This window comes from Pholcus phalangioides, unplaced genomic scaffold, assembly GCF_987345545.1.
Source record: "Pholcus phalangioides strain wild (caught in Gottingen) unplaced genomic scaffold, Ppha-v1.0 ptg000028l_1, whole genome shotgun sequence".
Lineage (NCBI taxonomy): Eukaryota > Metazoa > Arthropoda > Arachnida > Araneae > Pholcidae > Pholcus > Pholcus phalangioides.
The window spans coordinates 1,119,931-1,144,363 of record NW_028301618.1 but is presented as its reverse complement, the minus strand read 5'-3'; the positions used below and the strand labels follow the sequence as shown (position 1 = coordinate 1,144,363).

The window sequence follows — 24,433 nt, the reverse complement described above, 5'->3', positions numbered from 1 at the left end:
TTGGATACATTTGTCTAAAGAATCTTTTGACATTTTCAATCTTTGCTGTAGCGTGATGATTTATGCGACTAGGGCGGTCCGAAAGATTGTGTGGACCAGTAGTCTGAACTGTCTACAGCTTGTTCAGTCTTTTTACAGCTGTAACTTGTCTGTCTCATTGGATACATTTGTCTAAAAAATCTTTGACATTTTCAATCTTTGCTGTAGCGTGATGATTTATGCGACTAGGGCGGTCCGAAAGATTGTGTGGACCAGTAGTCTGAACTGTCTACAGCTTGTTCAGTCTTTTTACAGCTGTAACTTGTCTGTCTCATTGGATACATTTGTTTAAAAAATCTTTGACATTTTCAATCTTTGCTGTAGCGTGATGATTTATGCGACTAGGGCGGTCCGAAATTTTGTGTGGACCATTAGTCTGAACTGACTACAGCTTCTTTAGTTTTTCACAGCTATAACCTGTCTCATTGGATACATTTACCTAAAGGTATAGGTGCAAATGCTTCTGATTTACCGGGAAGCATTTTGATTTTTCATTATTGAAATCTTCCGGTCAGAAATCTAATTATTCCTCTTTTTTGTATCTTTATAGAAAAATCCCTGAAAGTTCTCAAATTGAGCTTTGTTTTAATGGAAAATTCCTAAAGAAAATACTCTTCCAGTCCTTGCGATTTCAGGCTGACCTATTTTCTGAGGAAAAAATATGGGGAATTGGGATTTCAAGTATAAAAAATCGGAAGTTGCCAAATATGATGATTAAAGCAAGCAAAGTGGGTAATTATTGCTTAAAAAATCAGGATGGAAAGTGCATCCTGGAAAAACAAGATTTATATATGGTCGCGCATTGCAATTTGAAAAAAAAGAGTCCCTTGTTTTTCCCTTTTGTTTGCCATGTTTGTTTTTTATGCGGAATGTGTCATCGCCGGATAAATTTTTCATTTCATGGGATTTTCATGTCTGAATTGTCATCTATGTAAAAATAGTCTTGGACATTCTCAATCTTTGCTGTAGCGTGATGATTTATGCGACTGGGGCGGTCCGAAATTTTGTGTGGACCATTAGTCTGAACTGACTACAGCTTCAGTCTTTTTATAGTTGTAACTTGTCTCGTTTTATACATTTGTCTAAAGCAGCAGTTCTCAACTGGTGCTCCCGTGTGCACTTCCCAGGGCCAATCGAGGAAAATAAAATAAATTAGCAAATTTGATAAGTAAATAAAAAAAGCTTGCAGGGTTCCATCATAAAAACTATTCACAAAAATGGCTCCTCGCGTCAAGCAGGGCTTCGCCATAGAAATTATAGATTGAAAAAGGGCTCCGCGAGTCAAAAAGGTTGAGAACCACTGGTCTAAAGATAAAGAATCTTTTGACATTTTCAGTCTTTGCTGTAGCATGATGATTTATGCGACTAGGGCGGTCCGAAATTTTGTGTGGACCATTAGTCTGAACTGACTACAGCTTCTTCCATCTTATTGCGGTTGCAATTTTGTGGTTAAATATTTTTATTAAAAATGTTTCTTGAAATTTCATCACTCAGGTTTTGCTGTAGTGTGATGATTTGGGCAGTCAGAAATGCTCATGTGGACTATTAGTTTTGAAACTTTCTTTGTTCCACTGTCCCTCTTCAGAAATATTTTTCTCATTGCTTCCCAACTCAAGCAATTCTATAGGACTCTATACATCACCTATCACTTCAGTCATTTCTTCCTGGACTGTTTCCATGGCTTCCCGAGGTGGTGATACTGCCCACTTAGGGAAACACAGGTCTAAACTGACTACATCTTCTGTCTTGTTGTAGCTGTGGTTGGATATTTTTTATTGAAAAATTGACCACTTTTTCAATTTTCGCTGTAGTGTGATGATTTATGCGACTAGGGCGGTCTGAAATGTTATGTAGACCATTAGTCTAAACTGACTACAGCCTCTTCTGCCTTGTTATAGCCGTAATGATCTTGTTGGATTGATAGAAGCTATGGGCATAGTATACGATCATATGGGTTAGCTTTAATTGGGGGAAATGAGAAAAAATTAGGAAACTATATTCTAATCTGATTACGGCTTCTTGTCTTGTTGCAGCTATAACTGTCTCAGGGAAAAGTTTTGTAAAATTCCATCTCTCAATTTTTGCAGTAGTGTTACGTTGTGGCCAGTGTGACCTGAAATATTAATCGAAATTGACCAGATTTTTTCTGAAATTCTGATTAAATAAAACTGAACTAGATAGAACAGAACTGTAAAGAAAATTCATGAATGAAATGAAACATTCGAAAGTATTTTGAAAATTTGGTGTGTGTGCATTGTGATATTTGTTTTAATGCAGAATATATTTAACATATAGGTTATGCCTTTATTCCTGATCAAATGAAACGTTTCTACATTGTTGCTTTGATTTTTTTTCCCCTTGTTATAGGAACTGAACATATTCAAATATTTGTTTTGGATGAGGCAGATGAAATGCTGTCCAGAGGATTCAAAGACCAAATATATGATGTTTTTCGAACTCTGAACTCGAGTATTCAGGTTTGTGGATTTTGTTTTTCTTGGATTCTCCAGATCTGGTTTCCCCCTTCCAAAAAGGCCTTTTGTGACCAAAATGTGAAATATTTATTTTGAAAATTTTGGATCGTGGTTCTTATGTGCAGATTTTTCAAATCAGGTTATTTTGCTGTCCGCCACTATGCCTTCAGATGTGTTGGAAGTAACAAAGCAGTTTATGAGAGATCCTATCAGAATTCTTGTTAAGAAGGAAGAACTCACTCTGGAGGGTATAAAGCAGTTTTATGTTTCTGTCGAAAGAGAGGTAACCCATTTTGCTTTTTTACATTTTTTCCTAAGTTTTTATATTGGCAAGTCTCAAACTTTGTGCAATAATATCTGGTGGAGGAAATTTTCAGATTATTTTCTCTCCGGCTTTTTCCAAATGGGAAAAGAGCTATGCTGGAGCAGGGGCTTAGTTTTTCTCGTCCTGCTTTTCATGAGAGCTTGTTTTTTCCTATCTTTCACAAAAGCTTCTAAACATACCTGTGATATGGTTACAAAGTTTCAAGCTATGTGGAAAATCAGGGAAATGTTTTGTGAAGAGAAAAAAACTGGAGGGGGGATAAAAATTCGGAAGGTTATGATTCTAAATTGCGAGAGGAATGAGCAAGCAGATTTTTCTGACAACCCTGCTTTAACTATCTGGCTAAGACCGTTTGTATATTTAAGGTATTCCGTCAGTGAATGTTTCTGGGCGACTGATTTTTTTTCCACTTTAGAAAATTCTTTTAAAAAGAACTGAAGGACAATTAAACATAATATCTAAAGTTTGTAGCAAATGTCAAAAATTCAATCGTAAAATGTATACATAAATCAAATGTGTTGGATTTTTCACAGGGTTCGTACAGTCCTTGGAAAAAAAATTTCAAGGACATTGAAAATTGTGCATTTCTTTGTTCTATTTTTGTCCCCCTCTAAATCATATTCCACTGGGGCAAAAATGTGTAGTTCAACAATGGCACAATAATTATGTGTTTTCAAAACGGGACATATGGTCACGCATATCAGGTATTTCTATGCTCAAAATGATGTTGCCTAAAGTCGGGCAGCAAAACACTGCACTTCAGATATTGCTTCAAAATTTTTTAAACTATTGAATTAATGAATGTCAGTTGCATATATGTGAGCTGACTATATTTCCTCGATAAAAATACGGGAAAATCATCAATTGTCACCAAAAATGATAACACAGGTAAGCAAACTTGCCAATTACTGCTAAAATTTCCAAAAGAAAAGGCAAAATAAAGCACCATTGAAGCAGTATATTTAAATGGATTCTATATGGGAAAAAACATGACAATATTTAAAATCATAATTATCATAATATAATTCATAGGAGTGGGAAAATAATTTTAGTACTTAATTTCAGTAAAGAATAAAAATTTCAATAGACTTTGTTGAAAATATGTGGAAAATAATGGGAAATTTTCATGAAAAAGTTGAGATGACCAAAATTACATGAATTTTTTAAAAGCAAGACCTTTAGAACTTGACATTGTGTACTAGTTGAAAGAGAACTATAATTGTTTTAAAAAATTATATATCTTTGAAAAATTAGCATTTCAAAATTAAAAATGAGTAAATGTTGAATATAAATTTAAAAAATCCAAGTAATTTTATTTTGTAAAAAAATCAGTTTTTAACAACTGCGATATGAATGTCCTTGAATTTAAAAAATTTTCCAGGAAAAGTGCTTGAATATTCCTTGAATTTTTTTACATTCAAAGAGTATGAACCATGTTTCATTCCATTTGGTATCTTTTTCATTGATATAATTAAAAAAATATGATGAAAGTAAATGGAAGGGTTCCTGAGAAAAGCTGTTTTGAAATTCTTTAGGAATGGAAGTTGGAAACATTATGTGATCTTTATGAAACGCTCACAATTACGCAGGCTGTAATATTCTGTAATACAAGAAGAAAAGTTGATTGGCTAACAGAGAGGATGAGGAGCAAAGATTTCACAGTTTCCGCTTTGGTAAGTAGTATTTTTTTACTTATGTTTATCTTCGTTTAGTAGCTTTTTGGTTGACTTGAAATGTTTAACAGTCCTATTCACTGCACAGCAGTTGTCATTGGAATACAGAAATATTTGTGAGGAAAATAAAAGCAAGAGCTGATTTAGGTCCATTAAAAAAATTACATTCAACCGGTCAATTGAATAAAGAGAATATCAAATTTTTACTCTTACTCAACCATTGATGGTGAAATGCACTTGCAAAAAAAATTATGCAGTCTAGATTGGAAAGTCTGGCGTAGTCATTCAAAATCGATTTGAAAATGAGCTCTCAGTGAACGGTGATGAGTTAGTTTTTCCGTGAAGAACAGTGTTGATGTTGTATTTGAAAAAATTATGTTAATACTCCATATTAGGTAGGTTAAGCTGATGCTCGGAACTCTCTAGTAGAGATGTGATCTGCTGCTATTAGGTGTTAAGCTAAATATTACTTAGGTATTCTGCCGAATATCTGTAAATCTAGCACAAGAAACTTATTTTGAAAAATTGTATTAATTGGAATTTTTGGCATGAATTAACAATTTACTTTCTGTGCAAGTGGTTATATAGGTGAATTTCTGGGATAAGTAAAACATAGATGAAAATAGAATATTACCGCGATAATGCGGAAGTGAGCATGAATTACGCAAATAATTCAAACACCTGAGGGATGTACATTGACAAACGTATTGAGCTACTGAAAGTGGATAAGACCATCTACAGTGGAAAAATCATAAATTTTATGATGCATTAATACTTGAGAGTAAATAATGGTTGATATTTTCTTAATTAGATGTAAAATTGTGACAAGTGTTGGGGGGAAAAATTGATTCTTTAAGCAATGATACTTTGGTTTACAAATTTTCCAGCTAATGGAGATTTCATGACTTTTCTGCTTCGGCTAACATACAGATTCAGCTAACGAACATTTTCAGTGATATGTATGTATGCATGCACTAACATAAAATATCCACGTCGTGAGCTGAGTTTTTGAACTAATCATCAGAATTACTGTCACTAGGGCCTGGTTAACTCATGTTCACCTTGGGATCTTTTTTCAGATGTACCTACACTTCTCTTTCTGAATTTCTTTGAATCATTTCATATGAAATGAAAGGTTCTGCCAAAATAGAAAATATATTGAAAGAAAAGAGGGTAGCCTATGTTTTCAGAGCGTGTGCTTTTTCAGTGCGAGACTCTTAGCATCAAGCTGAATAGAGTCTGGGAGATTATCTTTCATCTGTAAGTATTGGACTCAGAAATGAGCTGAACAAATGGATGGGGGACACTTGTGAACTCGATTGGGTTGTGTCAGCACGAGCTTTAGTAGACTAAAGCTGGTGTTAGTTGTTTAAAGTGCTGGAAAAAGATCAGCATCTCTAATCTTCCTGTATATTCTCCTTTATACAATTTTGAAGCTGTTCATTTTAGCCTTCAATCAGTTTAACCATACCTTGGTGTTTTAAAAAACGTATCTTTAAATTTTTGGCAGAAGCTCGAACAAATCAAACTATTTTCCATGGAAACCTATAGGAAATCACTTTCGGCTAATGAAGTGATTCCGGAACAAATCTTCGTTACTGAGGTATCACTAATATTAAAATACAATATATCATTATTAAATTAGACTGTCAGTATCAAGGCAACCAAAATCTTTTGGTTACCAGTTTTTTAATATTTATTCAAATAAAAAAGTAAAATTAAAATAAATCATTTGAAATTACCAACTCATTTTCAATTGAAAATGGCAATTTATACTTTTGAGAATTTTAAGGAAACTGATATTCGGCCGTCGAATATTCTGTAATCAGCCAAATCACTATTAGTCCCATCCCTACAAATCATTCAAATTTATCGCTAACAGCTTGTATGTGAAGGGGTTGTCCTTGAATTATTTTGTGGCATGGTACAAAAACTCATGAAACTAATTCTCAATATGGAAATTAGTCCAACCACTTTAATTTGTGATAAGTATAAGTAAGCCCAACATGTGTATTCAAAAGCACTTCATTTGGATATTTTTAGGTCAGAAGACTATTTCCTCTGTTCAAAATAGACTTGCTATGTGCCCTGATTTGTAAAAATATCACTGTGTATCCAAGGAGAAACTTCATTGAAATCAATCTTCCTATAAGCACCTCATTGTTTCCATAGCAATTGAGGCCGTCGAATGGAAGTACATAAAAGTCAACCGTTTACTTGGGTGTGATGTGCAAATTAAAATATTTGTTCTATCACAATCGTAAATGGCACATGTGTTATAAAAATAAAATGCACGATTCATATATATGTAGTAAGTGCATTGGAAAACTGTATTTTGAATATGATGTAGTTAAAACTGTCCGAGGCAATATTGTGTTATTTGAACACTCCCTGTCTGATATGGCCACCCACAGCAATCATCCTAGGTCCTGTTCTCGCACAGATACTAAAGTCGCTTAAATGCCAGAAGGCTCTCCAGGCTATGCTTGTATTTACTGTAGGGCTACTCTGACTGTGATATTGCAGTGTTTATGCCTAGAAAACCTGTGTAACTTGGCATGCTAGTCTCTTTGCTATTCCAGTATTTTGGTGACCAAAATATTTTATATTCTTGTTCGATATGGTTAATCGGGATCAAACGGGCCCGAAATTGATTCAACTCATCAATTCCAATATTTTTCTTTTATTAAAATTGGGTCCATTGGTTGCTCGAAATATGTTCTTGGATTTTATTTTTTGTATAATGGTTATGCTAAAGATAAATTTCCCATTATAGAGCCTGGCACACTTCCCAAAAGCACTTCAATGTTTCCATGGTGATGTAAGTTGTCAATGGGAGATACATGAAAATTAGTTATTTATTTGGGTGTGATAAGCAAAGTTGTTTTCTTGAGCACAATCATAAATGGTACATATGGTGAATTAACTGCTACCTGTGGTCATTAAGAGCCGTTGGTGGGTTAAGGTGAAATAATTGTTGTATTTTGCATTCTTATAAAAAGTTGATCTTCCTATAAGCACCTCGTTGTTTGTTTTAGCAACGTAGGCCGTCGACTGGAAGTACACTAAAATCAGCCAATTATTTGGGTGTGATGAGTAAATTTATTTTCTTTATCACAATCGTAAGTGGTACAAATAGATGTGATGATGAATTTTAGTAACACAACATTTTTAGTTTTAGCTTCTACCTGTACACAGACAATATGTTTTGAGTGCTATCTTGCATTCAAAGTTGGAAAATCATATTTAGCCAACTACCACTGTAGTCGTGAGTTCCAAACCCATTACATACATACATACTATATATATATATATATATACCATTTTTAGTGTATTTTCACAGTGTGCACACTGTGGTCTATCAGTGCCGTCTCTGAAATTTGCATGAGAGTGCAATGAGATTTACTGTTTTTCCACCACATGCCATTGTGAAATAGCAATTTCTGCTATAAACTGTGCTTGAAACAGAAGCCATTTGCGACTTTCTTACTGTCTCTTGTTTGACTATTACTTCTATTTAGATCCATGATTAAAGAGCCAATGGGTAGAAAACAGGGGTCTCTCTAGTGCTTTTTTCATACTTTGTAGGTCAAAATCAATTTACAGCATTTGTGTATTTTTTTTGTGGTGGTAAATGCGGCGTTTAGTTCTTGTCTATAGTTTGTGAAGATCTTCCTCTAAGCACCTCATTGTTTCCATAGCAATTGAGGCCGTCGAATGGAAGTACATAAAAGTCAACCGTTTACTTGGGTGTGATGTGCAAATTAAAGTATTTGTTCTATCACAATCGTAGATGGCACATTTATAACGAGTTATTACATAATGACAGTATAAGGTGAGAGATCAACTTTCAATGTGTATTTTTTTTTATAGCATGGTGACATGGAGCAGAAGGAAAGAGACGTTATCATGCGCGAATTCCGGTCTGGTTCGAGCCGGGTTCTGATCACTACTGATCTGTTGGCCAGAGGCATAGATGTACAGCAAGTGTCGCTCGTTATCAATTACGATCTTCCAACGAATAGGGAAAACTACATCCATAGGTACGTTTTTGTGCAATATGATGCTTGTTGGGTTTTTTTTCAGTTTCCTACTGTTGTGGTGAAAGCTAAGTAAATCAGTATTTTAGACACCCGCTGAGACAAGAATGGACCTGATGGTTGTCTTTCATTGATGTCATTGACGTGTGACAATTCTGAAAATGCCCATTAATTTGCGGGACATCTTTCTCCCCAAATGCACGCATGATCATAATCACTTATTATCGTGATGGAAATCTATGGTTGTGGCTAACTTCAAGTTCTGTTCTCAGTACAGTTTTGGGAGAGGTACTAGATCAGTCAAGTGGGGACTTGACAGGGTTCGCACATCCTTACAAACTCCTTAAAAACTCCTTACTTTTCATTTCCCTCTGGAAGGGCCCTTATAACTCCTTACTTTTTGCAGCCACGCCTGAAAAAGTCTTTTTTTTTTTTTTTTTCTCTGAAGGGATGATCTTTTTTAGAATAGGCGTTCCCCACGGTGATGAATAGCATTGCCTAAAAAAATAAGAGGAAGCTTCCCCCCAATATAAAGAGGAAGAAAAGATTTTAAAAAAAACGCGCTTTCCCTTTATAATAGGAAATGTGAAAGCAGGGGATGGGATTGGAACATCCAAAGGTTGTGCATACCTGCCAACCGTTACGATTTTGTCGTATTTAGTAAATTAATACGCTTTTGCTTCTAAAAATGCGATTTTTTACCGAATCGCTAGTTTTGACGTGTTTTCCTGCCTATGTCGCAAACTGGTCAGCGTTGGAAATCGATGGTCCGTAGAACGACATCACTCCGCTGAACCAGTAGCCGAAAATTCCCCCATGCCCAGTGGTGAGAAAGTTTTTACTTATGTGGCGAAACGATGTCTCGAACCTCCTATATTACGCAGTATACTGAGTGCAGACCTCGCAGCTTTCCTATTTATCCTACTATTTTCCTACTTTCGCCGCAATCGTCTTCTTTTTTACCACAGTTCTCTCCTACTGTTCCTATTTTATCCCTCCTTCCTATTTGCTTACAGCCAATATCTCACTACGAAAATTCCGAGAAACCGCAAAATGTCACTGCTTTCCGCTGTTTTTTTGACGTGTTTTATTCACATTACAACTCGCTACTGAAAAAGAAAGGAAAAAAAATTTCGAGTAAGGGACGACGACAAGCGTATCTTTTCGCCGCCGCGCCTTAAAATGCTAAAAACTGAAGTCCAGTGGGGAAAGCGAATCTGTTTCGCAGATTGGTTGCCGTAAATAAAAAGGCAAAAAAAAAAAAAAGAGGTACAGGCTCTATCCACACACAAGATTCCATGAGAGAGAATGGGTTTATCTCTCCTGGGATCCCGTAACGAGCGTTCATCCCTGAAGCCAGGTTTTCCTAGGAGTAGGCTTTTTGCGCCGCGTGAACCTAACTGGATCATTTCGTGTCGGCAGAAATGAGTTACATAATGGCGTTACGCATTTGCGTTTTCCAAGCGTGGCGCATCGGCTCAGGATGGCTATATAGTATATGACCCTGGCGTCATCTACTCTATCGGCTGCATGCTCTGGTTTAAAGGGAAGAGAAACGAAAATGAAGGGAAGATCGCTGAAACGCGCGGCACACGACGCTTAACTCACTAGAAGCAGTCTGCCAATCACGCCCGATGTAAAGCGCTGTCGTGAGCCGTATTGCGCTCTATAGGAAAACAGTCGAACTGCTTTTCATATTGATGAATAGACGGCGTGTAGCGCTGGGTGATTCACGTTGCGCGTGGCATAGAAAACCTGCTAGTAAAACCCGGCTTTTAAAAGTGACAGCCCGAGCCACGTCTGGTTTTACAGGAGGGGAGGGGGGGAGGACGAGCCGATCAGCCGCTATAGCTGAACCCACTTTTTTTAACCTTTTAACCTTAACCTTCTGAAAATAACTTTCGGGTATCTTTATTTTAGGGGTCATTCAAATATTACGTCAGCATGGATGGGGGATTTTCGATTTGCTGACTTGATGACGTGGAGGGGGGGGGGGTTGGATGATTCTTACGTCATCAACCACCCTTTATAAAAAATATGAAATATTCTTAATGGTGCCTTACTCGGTGCGCGAATAACGAGTAAAACTTTTCACTAGTTTGTGGGCACCTGAACTAACATTCTCCCTATTGAGTCCCCTACAGAGCCACTCTAGTGATCTTCAAATACTTAGCGGATCCAAATGCTCTGGAGCTGTGCCGCGCGTCATATAAGTGATCCGTGATTATGCCGCAGATCATTGCATTTTTAATTGGGTTGCTGTATTTTTGAAATGTGACATCCATATTTTTATGGGCATCTTTTTCTTAGCCACCTCGTTGGACATTTTGCCTGTTGTGGCGTTGTATTTGTATCTCTCTCTGGCAGAAGTGGCCACAACTCAAGCAAGATAAAAACAAAATTTATTGCAAACTCAATACATCACTTCCGATTTCTTTAAATCATTTTAATACTATATACTCTCTCTTCTTTCTTACTACACTTCTCAATACCTAATCTTGATCATCATGCTCTGTTACTGTTCAAATTTGTGTTCTCTTGTCGCTTGTTACTCGTGCGTACAGTCACGGCATATCTCTTTCTTTTCAGCTGAAATTGCTACCCATCATACCCTTTATTCTGAAAGTTGAAGTCTTGGAAACATTGAAAAAGATATCAAATGAAAATCAATTCACATGTGGGCTTCTTTTGTTTTTCTGTGGGCTTCTTTTATTGTCTAGTGGTGCAATTTTTTTTTCGGAGGGGGCGTGGCCCCATGACACCTTAAAAACTCCTTACTTTTCATTTTGAAAATTTTATATGAGCCCTGAAGAGTTGCTGCAAATATAAATAATTTTGTAAGAAAAATATTTGTTGGCTGTGGTTTTTATTTTGAATAATTGGAGGGGGAATGAATATCACTTTTAGAATTTTTATAATTTATGTGATGCTATTATGAGTTATATTTTTGACTAACACTTGAAGGTTTTAGAACACTTTGGTGATGACAGAAAGCATGTACGTGGATTGATTATTTTATGAATTCTTATGATGGGTAACAAATCAAAACTTGTAATTTTTGAACCACTTCTACATCTATATTTTTGAGAAGAGGGAAAGTTTGTTTGCAAATTCAAAATAAATTTGCATATGTGCCCCGCCCCTTTTTTTGCTGTAAAACTTGTAAGTTATGAAGTTTGTCATGACTCCTTAAAAACTGCTTGAAACTCCTTAAAAAGTCCTTAAAAACTCCTTACTTTTCATTTTGAAAATTTTGTATGAACCCTGCTTGAGCAATTAGTTCGTGAATGAGTAAGGCATTCGTGGAAGCGTTATATTGTTCCAGACCAGCAGGTCTAGTTTGTAAAATTGAGCGACAACTGTTCCATGAGGCCATCGCATCCCTCACACAAATGGTCAATATGCCCACACGTTATAGAACTCTCTCCTACAGGATACCAAATATTATGCCTGTAACAATTACCTTGAAACGTGTCAGCCTGTTCGGATCTCCTGCTTCATAAATAGGGAAGATTCCAAAGACAGTAGATTTGTTGCTGTGAAAACCTCCTCCACTAAAATTTCTCGTAGACAGTAAGCTTTTAGTAAGCTATTCAGTATCGATTGCTTTGATGAAAACTGAACTGAGAAGATTGGTGGCCTCTGTAAATATAACTATAAACTGCTATTATTGTTTGCCGATTGTTTTGCAGTGTTTGGGGACAGTTTTTTTTTAAAGCAATTTTTCCTCGCTTGACCCATTTACATACTCTTCTTAAATTTGCTGTCTGTCTTGCATCGTAATGCATTGATAAATAAATGGCTTTTTACGCATCATACAAGTCAATTAAGTTTAGCAGCACCATCATTAAGTCTTGTCAATTATTTTTTTAAAGTTTTGTTTATGTTGTTGTATTAGTTCATACAATTCCATTTTGCTTTTCAGAATCGGACGTGGCGGTCGATTCGGTCGTAAAGGGGTGGCCATCAACTTCATTACCGAAGATGACAAAAGAACTCTTCGCGATATAGAACAATTTTACAATACTCAAATTGAAGAGATGCCCATGAATGTGGCGGACCTGATTTGAGGTGATGTGTGGACGTTATCGATATCTAGCTGTATTTTTTATTGCGTCTTTAATGGAAAATTATTTCCCCCCCTCCCCACTTCCCCCTCATCTGTATTTTTCCAAGTACTTGAATCGGGATTCTTCCACACACACACACAAAAAAATGGTTTAAATTGATAAATGGGGGAAAAAATGATGACTGCTGTGTCAGCATTTCACTTGGCTCGGCAGCGTCCATTCAGATACGATTTCTTTTGACGTAATCACTATTTATTCTTTGCACTTTTATTAAAATCGTGAATGCAATTTTGTTTTCTGTTCGGTTTTTTCCCCCTGTTGAATGTTTTTTCTTTGCCCCTCGTATATAAAAAACCATTTTGTAAATGGATTCTTTGCATGTTTTTTTTTTTTTTTGTTTATTTTCATTTTTTTGTCCGATTTGTTGATGAATCGGGAGGAAAAGAAGGATAAATCCTAGTTTGTAGTTTTCTTTCTTGTTTTGGGGATCCTATTTTTATATTTGATTGGCTTTTATACTCGAAATATGTAAATATGTGTAATGCCATTTTGTGAAAAGAGAAAATTTTGTTTTTCATTTACCTACTTTTGAAAAAGGATCTCTGAAAATGTCTCGAGACTTCTCAGTTTCGTGTTCGATGCTTTTTTTGTATTTATTACAATAAAAATTAGGACAATTCAAGGTGTGTCATCGTCATTGGTGTGCATGTAACAAAATTAAATTGTATATCATGTATATTGCGAGCTTATAAATTTTATATTCCAGTGTCTCTCGCATACAAGAAATCTTGTCTTTGAAGGAAACTGAAACTCCTCATAGTTCTGTTCTGGCGGTACTCTTATGCAGGCAGGGAAAAGCTTGGAGAGAGTTCTACCATATTCTCGAGAGATCCCACCCTTCCGTTTGGCGTTATGACGTGACTAATTTATCAAAGCTGTTGCCATGTTGGCTAGATTTACAGAGCAATAAGTACAATGCATTGATGGCTATTTACAGGCGAGAAATTGCATGGTAACTAAGGACTAATTACATAATTTTCTTAATGATATACTGAGTTCTAAAAGTTAAGCACGTGAAGGCTTATATAACAATGACAGTTTATCTTGGCCCTCTGGATTAAATGATTATGGGAACACTTCAGTCATGCAATCCCTGCATGTGGAGTGTTCTGCACAGGGTACTGGAAAATATGGTATATAACTGGTAATGTTGCAACTGCATGGGTGAAACAGTTGTAGAGGTCGCTCGTTGATTCCACTTGGCAACCACAGCAATGTATCTATCATGGGGGTAGTAACCTGTGGTTGACCGGCCCACTGTTTGGGATTGTTTCTATATTTAATGTGTATATTACTGTAGTAGCCAGTTGGAATAGATAAACAACTTCCACTACTGTCAATCCATAGTTGCAGCATCGCTTGGTAAGAAAATATCTGCCAGTACTGTGAGCTGAAGGCTCCACGCGAAGGGAATAGAAGCCTGACTACCATGCGTTTGTGTTCCATTAAGTCACTGTGATCTATAGGCTGTTATATGTGTAGGTGTATTTTGTCCATCCAGACCTATCTGCAACATCATTATTTTCAATCAAAAGGTCACTAATTCTACGTCGTCCCTGATTTTGTAACTGGGATTTGATACCACCACCATCCAATCCCATCATCTGGGATTCGCGGAAGAATCATGATTTAAACGTGGTAAGGACATCTTTGGCTATGATCATGGATATCCGAATATCATTGAAATGGTTTTTTCTTTTCGCACCTTTTTTGAGATTGGCTCATGGTTCAGTTTAAATGCATCTGGGTTGGTTTTTAGTGAGATATCACCATGTCTCAAAGTGTTGGCATCAGGTATTGCCACTATACATAAGCATTGAGTGATAATCTTCCAAGATTAGTCTGATCACATTTCCTCGGGGGAAAATACTGGACATTGGCAATTATTCGGCGATTGGTCATAATTGGCAAATGGTGGGAAGTGAAAGCACAGCCAGTGCCGTCTTAACGCATGAGCCCCATGATGCTCTCAACACGCGTCTGAGCGCAGCTGCAAATCTCAGTGGATTGAAATTTTGTTATTAAAAAAACTGACAAATATGCGAAATGAAGGTTAAAATGTCTAGTTCTTATTAGTCAGACCCCACTTAAAGCGAAATTTGAAAAAACCAAATTCACGGAACATGGAGGTGATTTGCGTTCGTTGAAAGCGAGTCCGACCGAGTAATGCAGTGGTTATCAATTTTTTCTCTCACTCGCGTCTCACCCTTACCCATTTCACGGGGCCGCCAAGAGCATACGATTCCTCCCGACATTTAAATCCTCCGGGTGGGCCCATGCGTTAAAACGGCACTGCCAATTCATGATCTCCAGTTTATTTTCACTTGTGAAAGAGCCACTTCGAAGCATAAATAGGCATACAAATGAATAATGACTAGCTCGCTGAGGCGTACACTGAGAAATACGTAAATTAGACGATTTTTGGTAATTTCGGCAATCCGAATTTTTAGAATAAAATGTCCGCTTATTTCCAACGATGCCCTTATGAATTTGTATTAAAATTATATATTTCTGCATTGCTTATACAAAGTATAATTTTGATTAACTTGGTAAAGAAGTTTTAAAAAGGGGAAGTTGCTTGTTCCTTCCCCAACATATATAGTACCTTTCTACCATGTATGTGAAAGAGCTTAAAAAGTCCACGTTTTTCCTCTTCCATTCACTAACGCTCGGTTAGTTTAAGCCGGGTTTTCGTAGGAGCAGGTTACCTGCAGCGTGAAAACGCTGATTGGTTATGAAACGTGAATATTTCAGGTTTTTAAACCAATCAGCGATTTCACGCTGCACGCACCGTAGAAATTTTTTTCCCAGGAAAACCGGGCTTTGGGGCAGAGGTCTTCAACATTTTTCTAGTCGCGAGCGCTGCCTGTACTCATCAAAAGAAGCTCCCCCCTTACAGTAAGTTCGACATACGCAAATGCATGAAATCAGGATGATTTCAATCCTTGAATGCAATGTGTACAAGATGTTTAATTGGAATTGTTGATCAAGTGGTCGCGAGCGCTCTGGGTGGTTCAGGGAGAGCACTGTGGTGCTCGCGAGCAACGGGTTGAAGACGCCTGGTTTAAGTTTGCCAGATATAATCCAAATTTCTTGGCACAAAAGCTTGTGCGTTTTGATATCTTTCTTGGCTATAATTAGCGATGTCCCCTGTTTTGTTCGAGGAAATTTCGTCCGAGTTAGGATAATCATGGCCAGGGTTCGGATGTTTACCTAAAGATGAAACGTTGCTGATAGGCTACTTTTAACCCGACGTTTCATCGTTAGGTTATAAAAATTCGGGCACTAATCATCGGCTGACCATATACCCTCGAGTGAAATTGGGATTCCAAATACGGGACATTGCTATTTATGAGCAAAATTGCCAAATATTGCTAATGCTGGAAATGAGGCCCTCGAAGTAAAACGTTCACCACGACAAACCAGAGATCAGTATTAGTGAGTTGAGAAATAATTTTTGATTTTAATGAACAAAAATTCGAGTTGGCTGCGTTTAAAAAACGAAAAAACTGGGACTGACTGCACTAAATATGGGACGTATGGTCATCCGACACTTTTCTCGTAGAAACCATTTTATTATTGTAATTTTCAGTAGTACCAAAGCCGGGGCAGGTTTTCTGCGCCGCGTGCAACGTGAATTACCCAGCGCGACTGTCCACTCATCAATAGTAAAAACGGTACGACTGTGTTCCTACAAAGCACAAATACGTGAGCCGTTTACGTCGGTTGTGATTGGACGACCGCTTTTGGAGGAAAGTGCGCCGCGATTTTCTGCCATATTTTCTCTTCATTTTTTTTAGTTCTTTTCTTTCCCTCTCCTTATGCAGATTAAAATGCGTAGCGTGATAAAGTTTTACGTTTCTGCCGTCGCGAAATGGTTCGGACAAAACTTACTCCTATGAGCAAGCGGGCCCCGGGCGCTATACCCGAGGGGGCGCCAATTTCATCCTGAAACTTCTCCAACATTACAAGGCGGAAGGGGGGGCGTCAAAATGCGCGCTTGCCCAGCACCTCCTAGAGATAGGCCTCTGCACAGTTTGCCATACACGTCATTCACACTACCTGGCAAGTTTGCCACATTTTGAAACACAGCATCCTATTTCGTCTCTTATTTTGGCGTAGAATTTTCCTGATTGGCTCGCAAATACCACATAGTGAATGGATGTGGAGCGTAAAATTCGCCAATTCTGAGTCCGATCATTTCTTTTCCCCACAACGATGATACTGGCACGAGCATGGAATTTTTTCCCACGAATATTCTGAGGCAAAATGGACTACTTTCTGACGTCACGAGCAGTCAACGGAGGCCTTTTATCTCTAGGTGGTGCTGGCTTGCCCCGGGTGATCAAGCATCTAGTTGCGGCCCTGCCTAGGAGCATTTTTTCACAATAAAAGAGGGTGACAGAAAGGAAGGGAAAGAAAACAACCAAAATAAAGAGACGATCGGTGAAACGCATCTGCCAATCACGCCCGACGTAAAGCGCTGGCGTGAGGCTTGTTGCGCGCTGTAGGAAAACAGTCGTACCGCTTTTCTTATTGGTGAGTGGACGGCGTGTTGCACTGGGCGATTTACGTTGCACGCAGCAAAGAAAACTTGCTTGTAGGAAAACCCGGCCTTAGAGGGAGAAAAACATACTAAAGCCAGGTATTCCTAGGAGCAGGTTTTCTGGGCCGCGTGGCGTGATTATGTAACACGTTTCTGCCGGCGCCAAATGGTCTAATTCAGTTCGCGCGGCGCAAAATACGTATCCCTAGGAAAACCCGGCTTTAAAGTTAAGATCCACAAAATAAGCGGCGCGTGACGCCTTTGACTCCCCCTGAACAAGACTTTCTGTAGCAGAAAGCCTCCACGCGAAACCTTACCCTCACTGGTCTCGTCCATTCCACCTGTAGCCATTGGATATAACTGTCCGACGTATGCGAAATTTTTAACCTTTTTTTGTCAGTATATTCAATGACTGTAGGGGAAATGACGAACTTCGCGTGTGGAGACATTCTGCTATAGGTGTCGGCCAATCACGCCCGGCGTGGACGACGTGTCAAACTGGGCGATTCACATTTTAAGCAGCGCAGAAAACCTGCTCGTAGGAAAACTTTCCTTAACGGATTCAAATAGTCCAGTGGTTCCCAACCGGGGGTACGCGAAAAGAAAATGGTAATGGCGGCCATCCATCTAAAAAAAAAGCAAAATGATTAAAAAACATTAAAACGAATTTTGAAAAGTAGGTAGAGGTAGTAGAAGAGGTGCAATATTCTGTGCTACTTGTAATTGCGAAGTACTTGCAAGAGAATTCGAAATAAATCTTTTTATATATTTGCCACCAATTGAAGGGGTCGTACGACTGTTAAAGACTTATTTGAAGCAATTAATCATTATTTCGTTGAAAAACAATCCAATGGCCAAAATGCATTGGGCTCACAACAGATGGAGGAAAATCCACGGAAGGTTGCTACTCAGGCCATCGTGGCAGAAGTCGCTCACAAAATAAAATGGACTCGCTACTATATTCACAGACAGATCCCTGCATCGAAACCGTTGTCTCCAAACGTTCTTGATGAAGCGGTCAAGGTTGCCAAATTTGTCAAGGTGAAGTCTACCAAATACAGGCTGTTTAAATTGTTGCGTGAAGACATGGACATCCTTCACAACTCTGCTTTTGCACACCGAAGTTAGGTGGTTGTCCCCGGGGTAAAGTCCTGACGTGGCTGCTTGAACTTCGGCAAGAGGTGGCTTTTTTTTTTTTAGGAAGTGTTTGAAACACTTCACGATTTCTTGTCACAAGCCGAGCTTAAATTTAACAGTCAGCTACTTGGAAGGTTAAAATTCTCGTTTGAACAATATTTTTCAGAGCCGGAAATGGGTGATCGTTGGACATATAATCCTTTCAAAGTATTTTGAACCGGCTTTATTGGCGATTCCAGAAAAGGAGAAATTGCTAGAGCTCGCATCAGATACCCTTCTGAAGATCCTCTTCAATGACGGAATGGTGAACCTATATAGTCAGTTTTTGCGCTTGCCGCGGTGATGAATACATTGAACTTTCTAGAAAAGCCATATTGTTTTTGTTGCCCTTTGTTAGCACGGAGCTTGTTGAACGGGCGTTTTCTTCGTATATTTACATAAAAAATAAATATAGAAGCAAATTGAACGCTCTCCGTATTTGAGATTTTATTAATCCTCTTTTGAGCTTAACTTTGTAATTCAATTTACAGTCCTAAACATCACATTAATTTCTTTCCCAATCTTTGTGTTAATTTGTTCGCTTACTTGAAAAATAAAAAATCTGGATAATGAAAAAAATAGACCATTTAATTCAACATGTACGTTTTTTTTGAAGTTTTTCGAAAACTGTAATTGGTGAAACATTGCGGGGGGGGGGGGGGGGGTCTGGAGGATTCGGGGCTGGGTACGCGAAAAGGAAACGAGCCAGCTGGGGGGTACGCGGACTGAAAAAGGTTGGGAACCACTGAAATAGCCTTATTTATTTTTTTCCAAAAGAAATATGGTCAGTGCTGTCATAGTGCTTTGAAGATTGTATTTGTAACCGTGCTTCATTTTACGTCTTTCTACCCGTCATTTTTCAAAGCCACGCTTGCCAAAAGATCACGAAATTTAAAAAGTAAATCGTTGCATTTTCACAATGGAAAAAAATAAATAAATAAAGCTAAACGAAAAAAATGTCAGATAACTGTAATTTCGTTGCTGACCAGTTCCTCGGGAGAAATACGGCGAAATCGTGATTCCAAATACTGGACATCGCCAACTATCGCGAAAAACGATGCTAAAGAGAAGAAAAGTTGCCAACTACATGCATTGCTACTAAAATCACTGTTGGTGAAAAATGAAACACTACTGCAAATTGCAATAATCGAACTCTAAGAAATAGAGCTTTCACATGACATGCGAGATGAATCGTATAGTTTTAATTAATAAGTTGAGAAGAGAATTTTTCCATCAAGAATAAAGCCGGGTTTTCTTAGGAATAGGCTTCTTGCGCTACGTGAACCGAACTGGATCATTTCGCGTCGGCAGAAACTTGTTACATAATCACGCTACGCGTTTCTGTTTTCCTAGCGGGGCGCATCAGCTCAGGACGGCTATATTATAGTATATGGCCTTGGCATCAGCTACTCTGGCGTCTGCGTGCTCCGGTTTGAAGGGAAGAGAACATCGGCAAAACGCGCAGCGCACGACGCATTTGACTCTTCCAGAAGCAGTCAGCCAATAAAGCTGGGTTTTCCTAGGGGGGTCATTCAAGTATTACGTCAGCATCGGGGGGGGGGGGGGTTTGGATTTGCTGACTTTTGACGACAAGGAAGGTTTGAAGTTGCTTACGTCATAATCACTCCTTTTTTGAAGATATGAAATATTCTAAGCTGCTGATAGGGGGGGGGGGGGTCCAGTGTTTTTTGCTGACAAGGGGGGGGGGGTCAAAAATGACTAAAAATCTGTTTACGTAATACTTGAATGGCCCCTAGGAGCAGGTTTCCTGTTCCGCGCAACGTGATTCGCCCAGCGCGACACGCTGCCCTCTCACCAATAAGAAAAGCAGCATGACTTTTCCTACAGAGCGCAATACGTCGGGCGTGATTGGCCGACTGCATCTGGAGGAGTCAAATGTGTCGTGCGTTTGCGTTTTGTAGATGTTCTCTTCACTCAAACCGGAACATGCAAACGGACAGAGTAGCAGATGCCAAGGCCATATACTATAATATAGCCGCCCTGATCTGATGCGCTCCGCTAGGAAAACAAAAACGCGTAGCGTGATTATGTAACACGTTTCTGCCGGCGCAAAATGGTCTAATTCGGTTCAAGCGGTGCAAAAAACCTATTCCTAGAACTTTTGCGCCGTGTGCAGCGTAAAAACTATGGTTAAAAACCTGAAATTCAGGGTTTTTTTTTTACCAATCAGCGTTTTCACGCTGCGTGCGCTGTAGAAACCTGCTCCTAGGAAAACCCGGCTTCAACGCCCAACGTAAAGCGCTGTCGTGAGTCGCGTTGCGCTCTGTAGGAAAACAGTCATTTTCTTGTTGGTGAGTGGACGGCGTGTCAAGCTGGACGGATCGCGTTGCGTTGGGCACAGAAAACCCGTCTTAAAATTCCCGCTGGCTTCGTCGAAAACACGTGGGAAAAAAAAAGTCGGGAAGGCCAAAATTGTGTCGAAATACGGGAGTTATGGTCACCAGAGTAGTTATCTGCCATTGTAGATTCCAATTTAGCTGACAGTATCTTACAGAGAAAAGAAGTTTCATGATTAATGCAAGCTCATTATGGATGTTTGGCAAAATTTTGTCAGAATGACCTAGATAGCGAGGGATGAAAAGAGTAACGTAGAGATTGAGGTGCCAGAGTTGTGAGTGACCAAAAGAACAAGGGATGGGAAGAGTAGCATAGAGATCGAGGTACCAGGTTAGTGAGTGACCAACCGAGCAAGGGACGTAATGAGTGACATGTAGATTGAGGTGCCGTGTTAGTAAGTGACCAAAAGAGCGAGTGATGAGGAGATTGAGGTGCCGTGTTAGTAAGTGACCAAAAGAGCGAGTGATGAGGAGATTGAGGTGCCGTGTTAGTAAGTGACCAAAAGAGCGAGTGATGAGGAGATTGAGGTGCCAGGATTGTGAGCACCGCCGTCTCAAGAGCATTATGGGCCCCCGGGCCAATGATTTTTATGAGGCCCCATCTGAGATTAATTCTAGAGGGGGTTCTAAGGTTAGTGAGTTAAACCTAGCTAACCTATCTAATTGTCAGGACACCAAAAAAAGCGGAAAACCGCGATTCTGTTCCGGGAAATACGGGACGTATAGTACGCCACTACAAGCATTAGTGGTTTGTTTTTAGGGTTGTTTGTTCGAGGTTTGTTTACTTATATCTGTGACTGACGACAAACTGTTTGCAAAGCACTCACATCTAGTGAGTCATCTGACATCATAATAAGCTGAAAGAAATGTATTAGAATTTTATTACTTTTAATGAGGTCCCAGACCCGGTTTCTTCTGTTTTTCTGGCTGTTCCGACTTTTCTGCAAAAATTTCTCGGTTTTTTCACGTAATTTCAACGAAGCTAATTTGACATTTATTCTTCAAATCAACGATTTATTTTATCTACACAACCCAGAAATGAAATTGCGATAATTACAACTACGAATAAGAATATTTTTTCACAATAGGAGCGCGGGGCCCCGCCGTCCAAACCCATTAAACTTCTCCAAAGGACCTAACTACTCCAGGATGCCAGCATACACGATGCACCGCAATACATACGTTATACACAACGTGTATAACGTATGTATTGGCAATAATAACCTATTGGATAGGCAATACACAATAAGTAATGCACCACTTATGCATCCAATTGATCCACTTGACGCATCGCAATTGGCAAAGTACCATATTATGCAATGCATTACAATAAGGAATGTACCACTATATGCGGTAAATCTCAACACGCAAAGCACCATTATCGGCAATAAAGCACATTACTACCACTATATGTAGTGCATCACAATGAGAAACAGCACAAAACGCAATGCACCATCATCGGCAATAAAGCAAAATAAGTAGTAAGTAGTGCAACATGATAAGGAATGCACCACAATACGCAATACAACACAATACGCGATGAATCGCAATTGGCAAAGTACCATAATATGCAATGCACCACAATACATAAAAATAAGCGTTGCATTACAATAAGCAATGCATCTGAGTACGCAATGTATCGCATTAAGCAAAGTATAATAATATGCAATGTGGTCCGCAATAAGCACTGCGTTGCTATTAGAAATTACAGCATGCGATGAACGGAATATGGAAGGCGCCGTTATTTGCAGTATGCCGCAATAAGCACTCATTAAAATAAGCAATACAGCACCTGATGCCCTTCAATACGCAATGCACCACTATTTGCAGTGCACCACAATAAGCAATACAGCTTATGCAATATGCACCCACCACAATACGCAATACGCCATGTACCGCATTAAGCAAAGCACAATAAAGCATTAAGCAATGCACCAAAATACGCCATAAGCACTGCATTACAATAAGCAATACAACAGCACGTATGCACTACAATTCGTAATGCATAACAGTACGCAACCAATAAAATCAGCAATGCACTACAATTAACGAAAAGCATCGCAATAAGAAATTCACCACAATACCCAATACAGCAAAATACGCAATACGGTTGCGTCATAATGAGCAAGCAATACAGCATGCGATGCACTAAACCCAGCATTATACCACTATTTGCAGTGCACTGAAATAAGCAATACAGCACAACAGCAATAATCACTGCATTATATTAAGCAATACAGCACGCGATGCAATACGTGATGCATAACAATAGCAATGCATCACAATCAGCAATGGACCATATTGCAGTGCAACACAATGCATTGATGCATAAAAACACGCAATACACCACAATCAGAAATTCACCATATTGCACCACAATGAGCAATATAGCCTAATAGCAGTAGCCACGACATTATAATAGCAATACGGACTGCATTATAATAAGCAAGCAATACAGCATGCGATGCACTAAAACCAGCATTATACCACTATTTGCAGGCACACTACGTACTAAAATACGTTATTCATAACAATACGCGATGCACCACAATACGCAATAAACCCCAAAACGCAACATCAGAATACGTAATGCACCACAATACGTACTGCATTATAATAAGCAATAAAGCAGGCGAAGCATTACAACACGTAATGCATAACAATTCGCAAAACACACAACAATTGCCGCTGTGGTGGTCGAGTGGTTATAATGCCGGACTCGTGATGCGAGGATCCGGGTTCGAACCCCACAGTGGTGGTCGGCTGAAGTTGGTTTTCTGTGGTTCCCAACTTCAAGGCGCAAATGCGAGCCGATCTCCCCGTTAAAAAGTCTCGCCACAGAGAGCAACAGTCCTACAACGGTAAATCATTCAACCATAACACTTCACTCATAGTTAGAAAAACTGGGGGCAGATGACAGTCCTACACATAACAAGCATTACACAGAAACAAACTTTACGTCAGGTTGCACTACACGTACACGCACATTCCCGCATGTACCGATTCGTTGGGGGGTTCCGCGGGGGGGGGGGGTGCATGTGTGGTGTAGCAGTAGTAGGTAGGGCCTCCAAAAAATGGCTCGGGGATCCATGATGTTCTTAAGTCAGCCACCTCGTTGGGCAATTTGCCTGTTGTGGCGTTGTATTTGTATTTGTATTTGTAACAATAAGTAATACAGCTCAATACGCAATACAGCACTATCATCGCAATAGACTCCATAATACACCGTAACAACTGAAATTCGATAAGTGATAAAAAAGGTGAAACAAGTAGTTCGTTTAATGGGCAGGACAAGAATGTCAATTAAGCCGGTTTGTGAAATTAGTTGCAATCTTGGTTAATAGATGGCGCCACCGTCTTCATCCGATTCCTTTCGTGCTTTTTATGATTTTGTCTTCTGCTAACTTCAGTCTGCTTACGAGTGACCCCGGCGCTGGTTGCTTCTTATGGAGTTAGGATGAGCGCCGTGGAGGGGTCCCGTGGACCTGCATGTATCCCTAACTGGGTGGCCCTCTTCGCTAGGATGCTGAAAGATTTCTCAAACATGGTTCCGTCTACCGCACTATAATCAGCGATGCACACCTATTTGCACTGCACCACGATAAGCAATACAGCCTAATACGCAATGCACCGTAATACGCAATAAGCACTGCATTGCAATGAGAAATACATC

General features: G+C 39.0%; 1 protein-coding gene across 1 annotated transcript in view; it reads left to right on the top strand.

The window, feature by feature from the left end:
• Positions 1 to 13,303, top strand: part of LOC149067708 (eukaryotic initiation factor 4A-I-like) — a 32,347-nt gene extending 19,044 nt beyond the window's left edge. The window contains exons 6-10 of the mRNA XM_089252228.1: positions 2,407 to 2,516; positions 2,653 to 2,796; positions 4,374 to 4,511; positions 8,385 to 8,554; positions 12,477 to 13,303. Coding sequence (XP_089108354.1) covers positions 2,407 to 2,516; positions 2,653 to 2,796; positions 4,374 to 4,511; positions 8,385 to 8,554; positions 12,477 to 12,621 — 707 coding nt within the window. The 3' untranslated portion in view covers positions 12,622 to 13,303. The remainder of the gene's footprint in view (positions 1 to 2,406; positions 2,517 to 2,652; positions 2,797 to 4,373; positions 4,512 to 8,384; positions 8,555 to 12,476) is intronic.
• Positions 13,304 to 24,433: the final 11,130 nt, after the last annotated feature.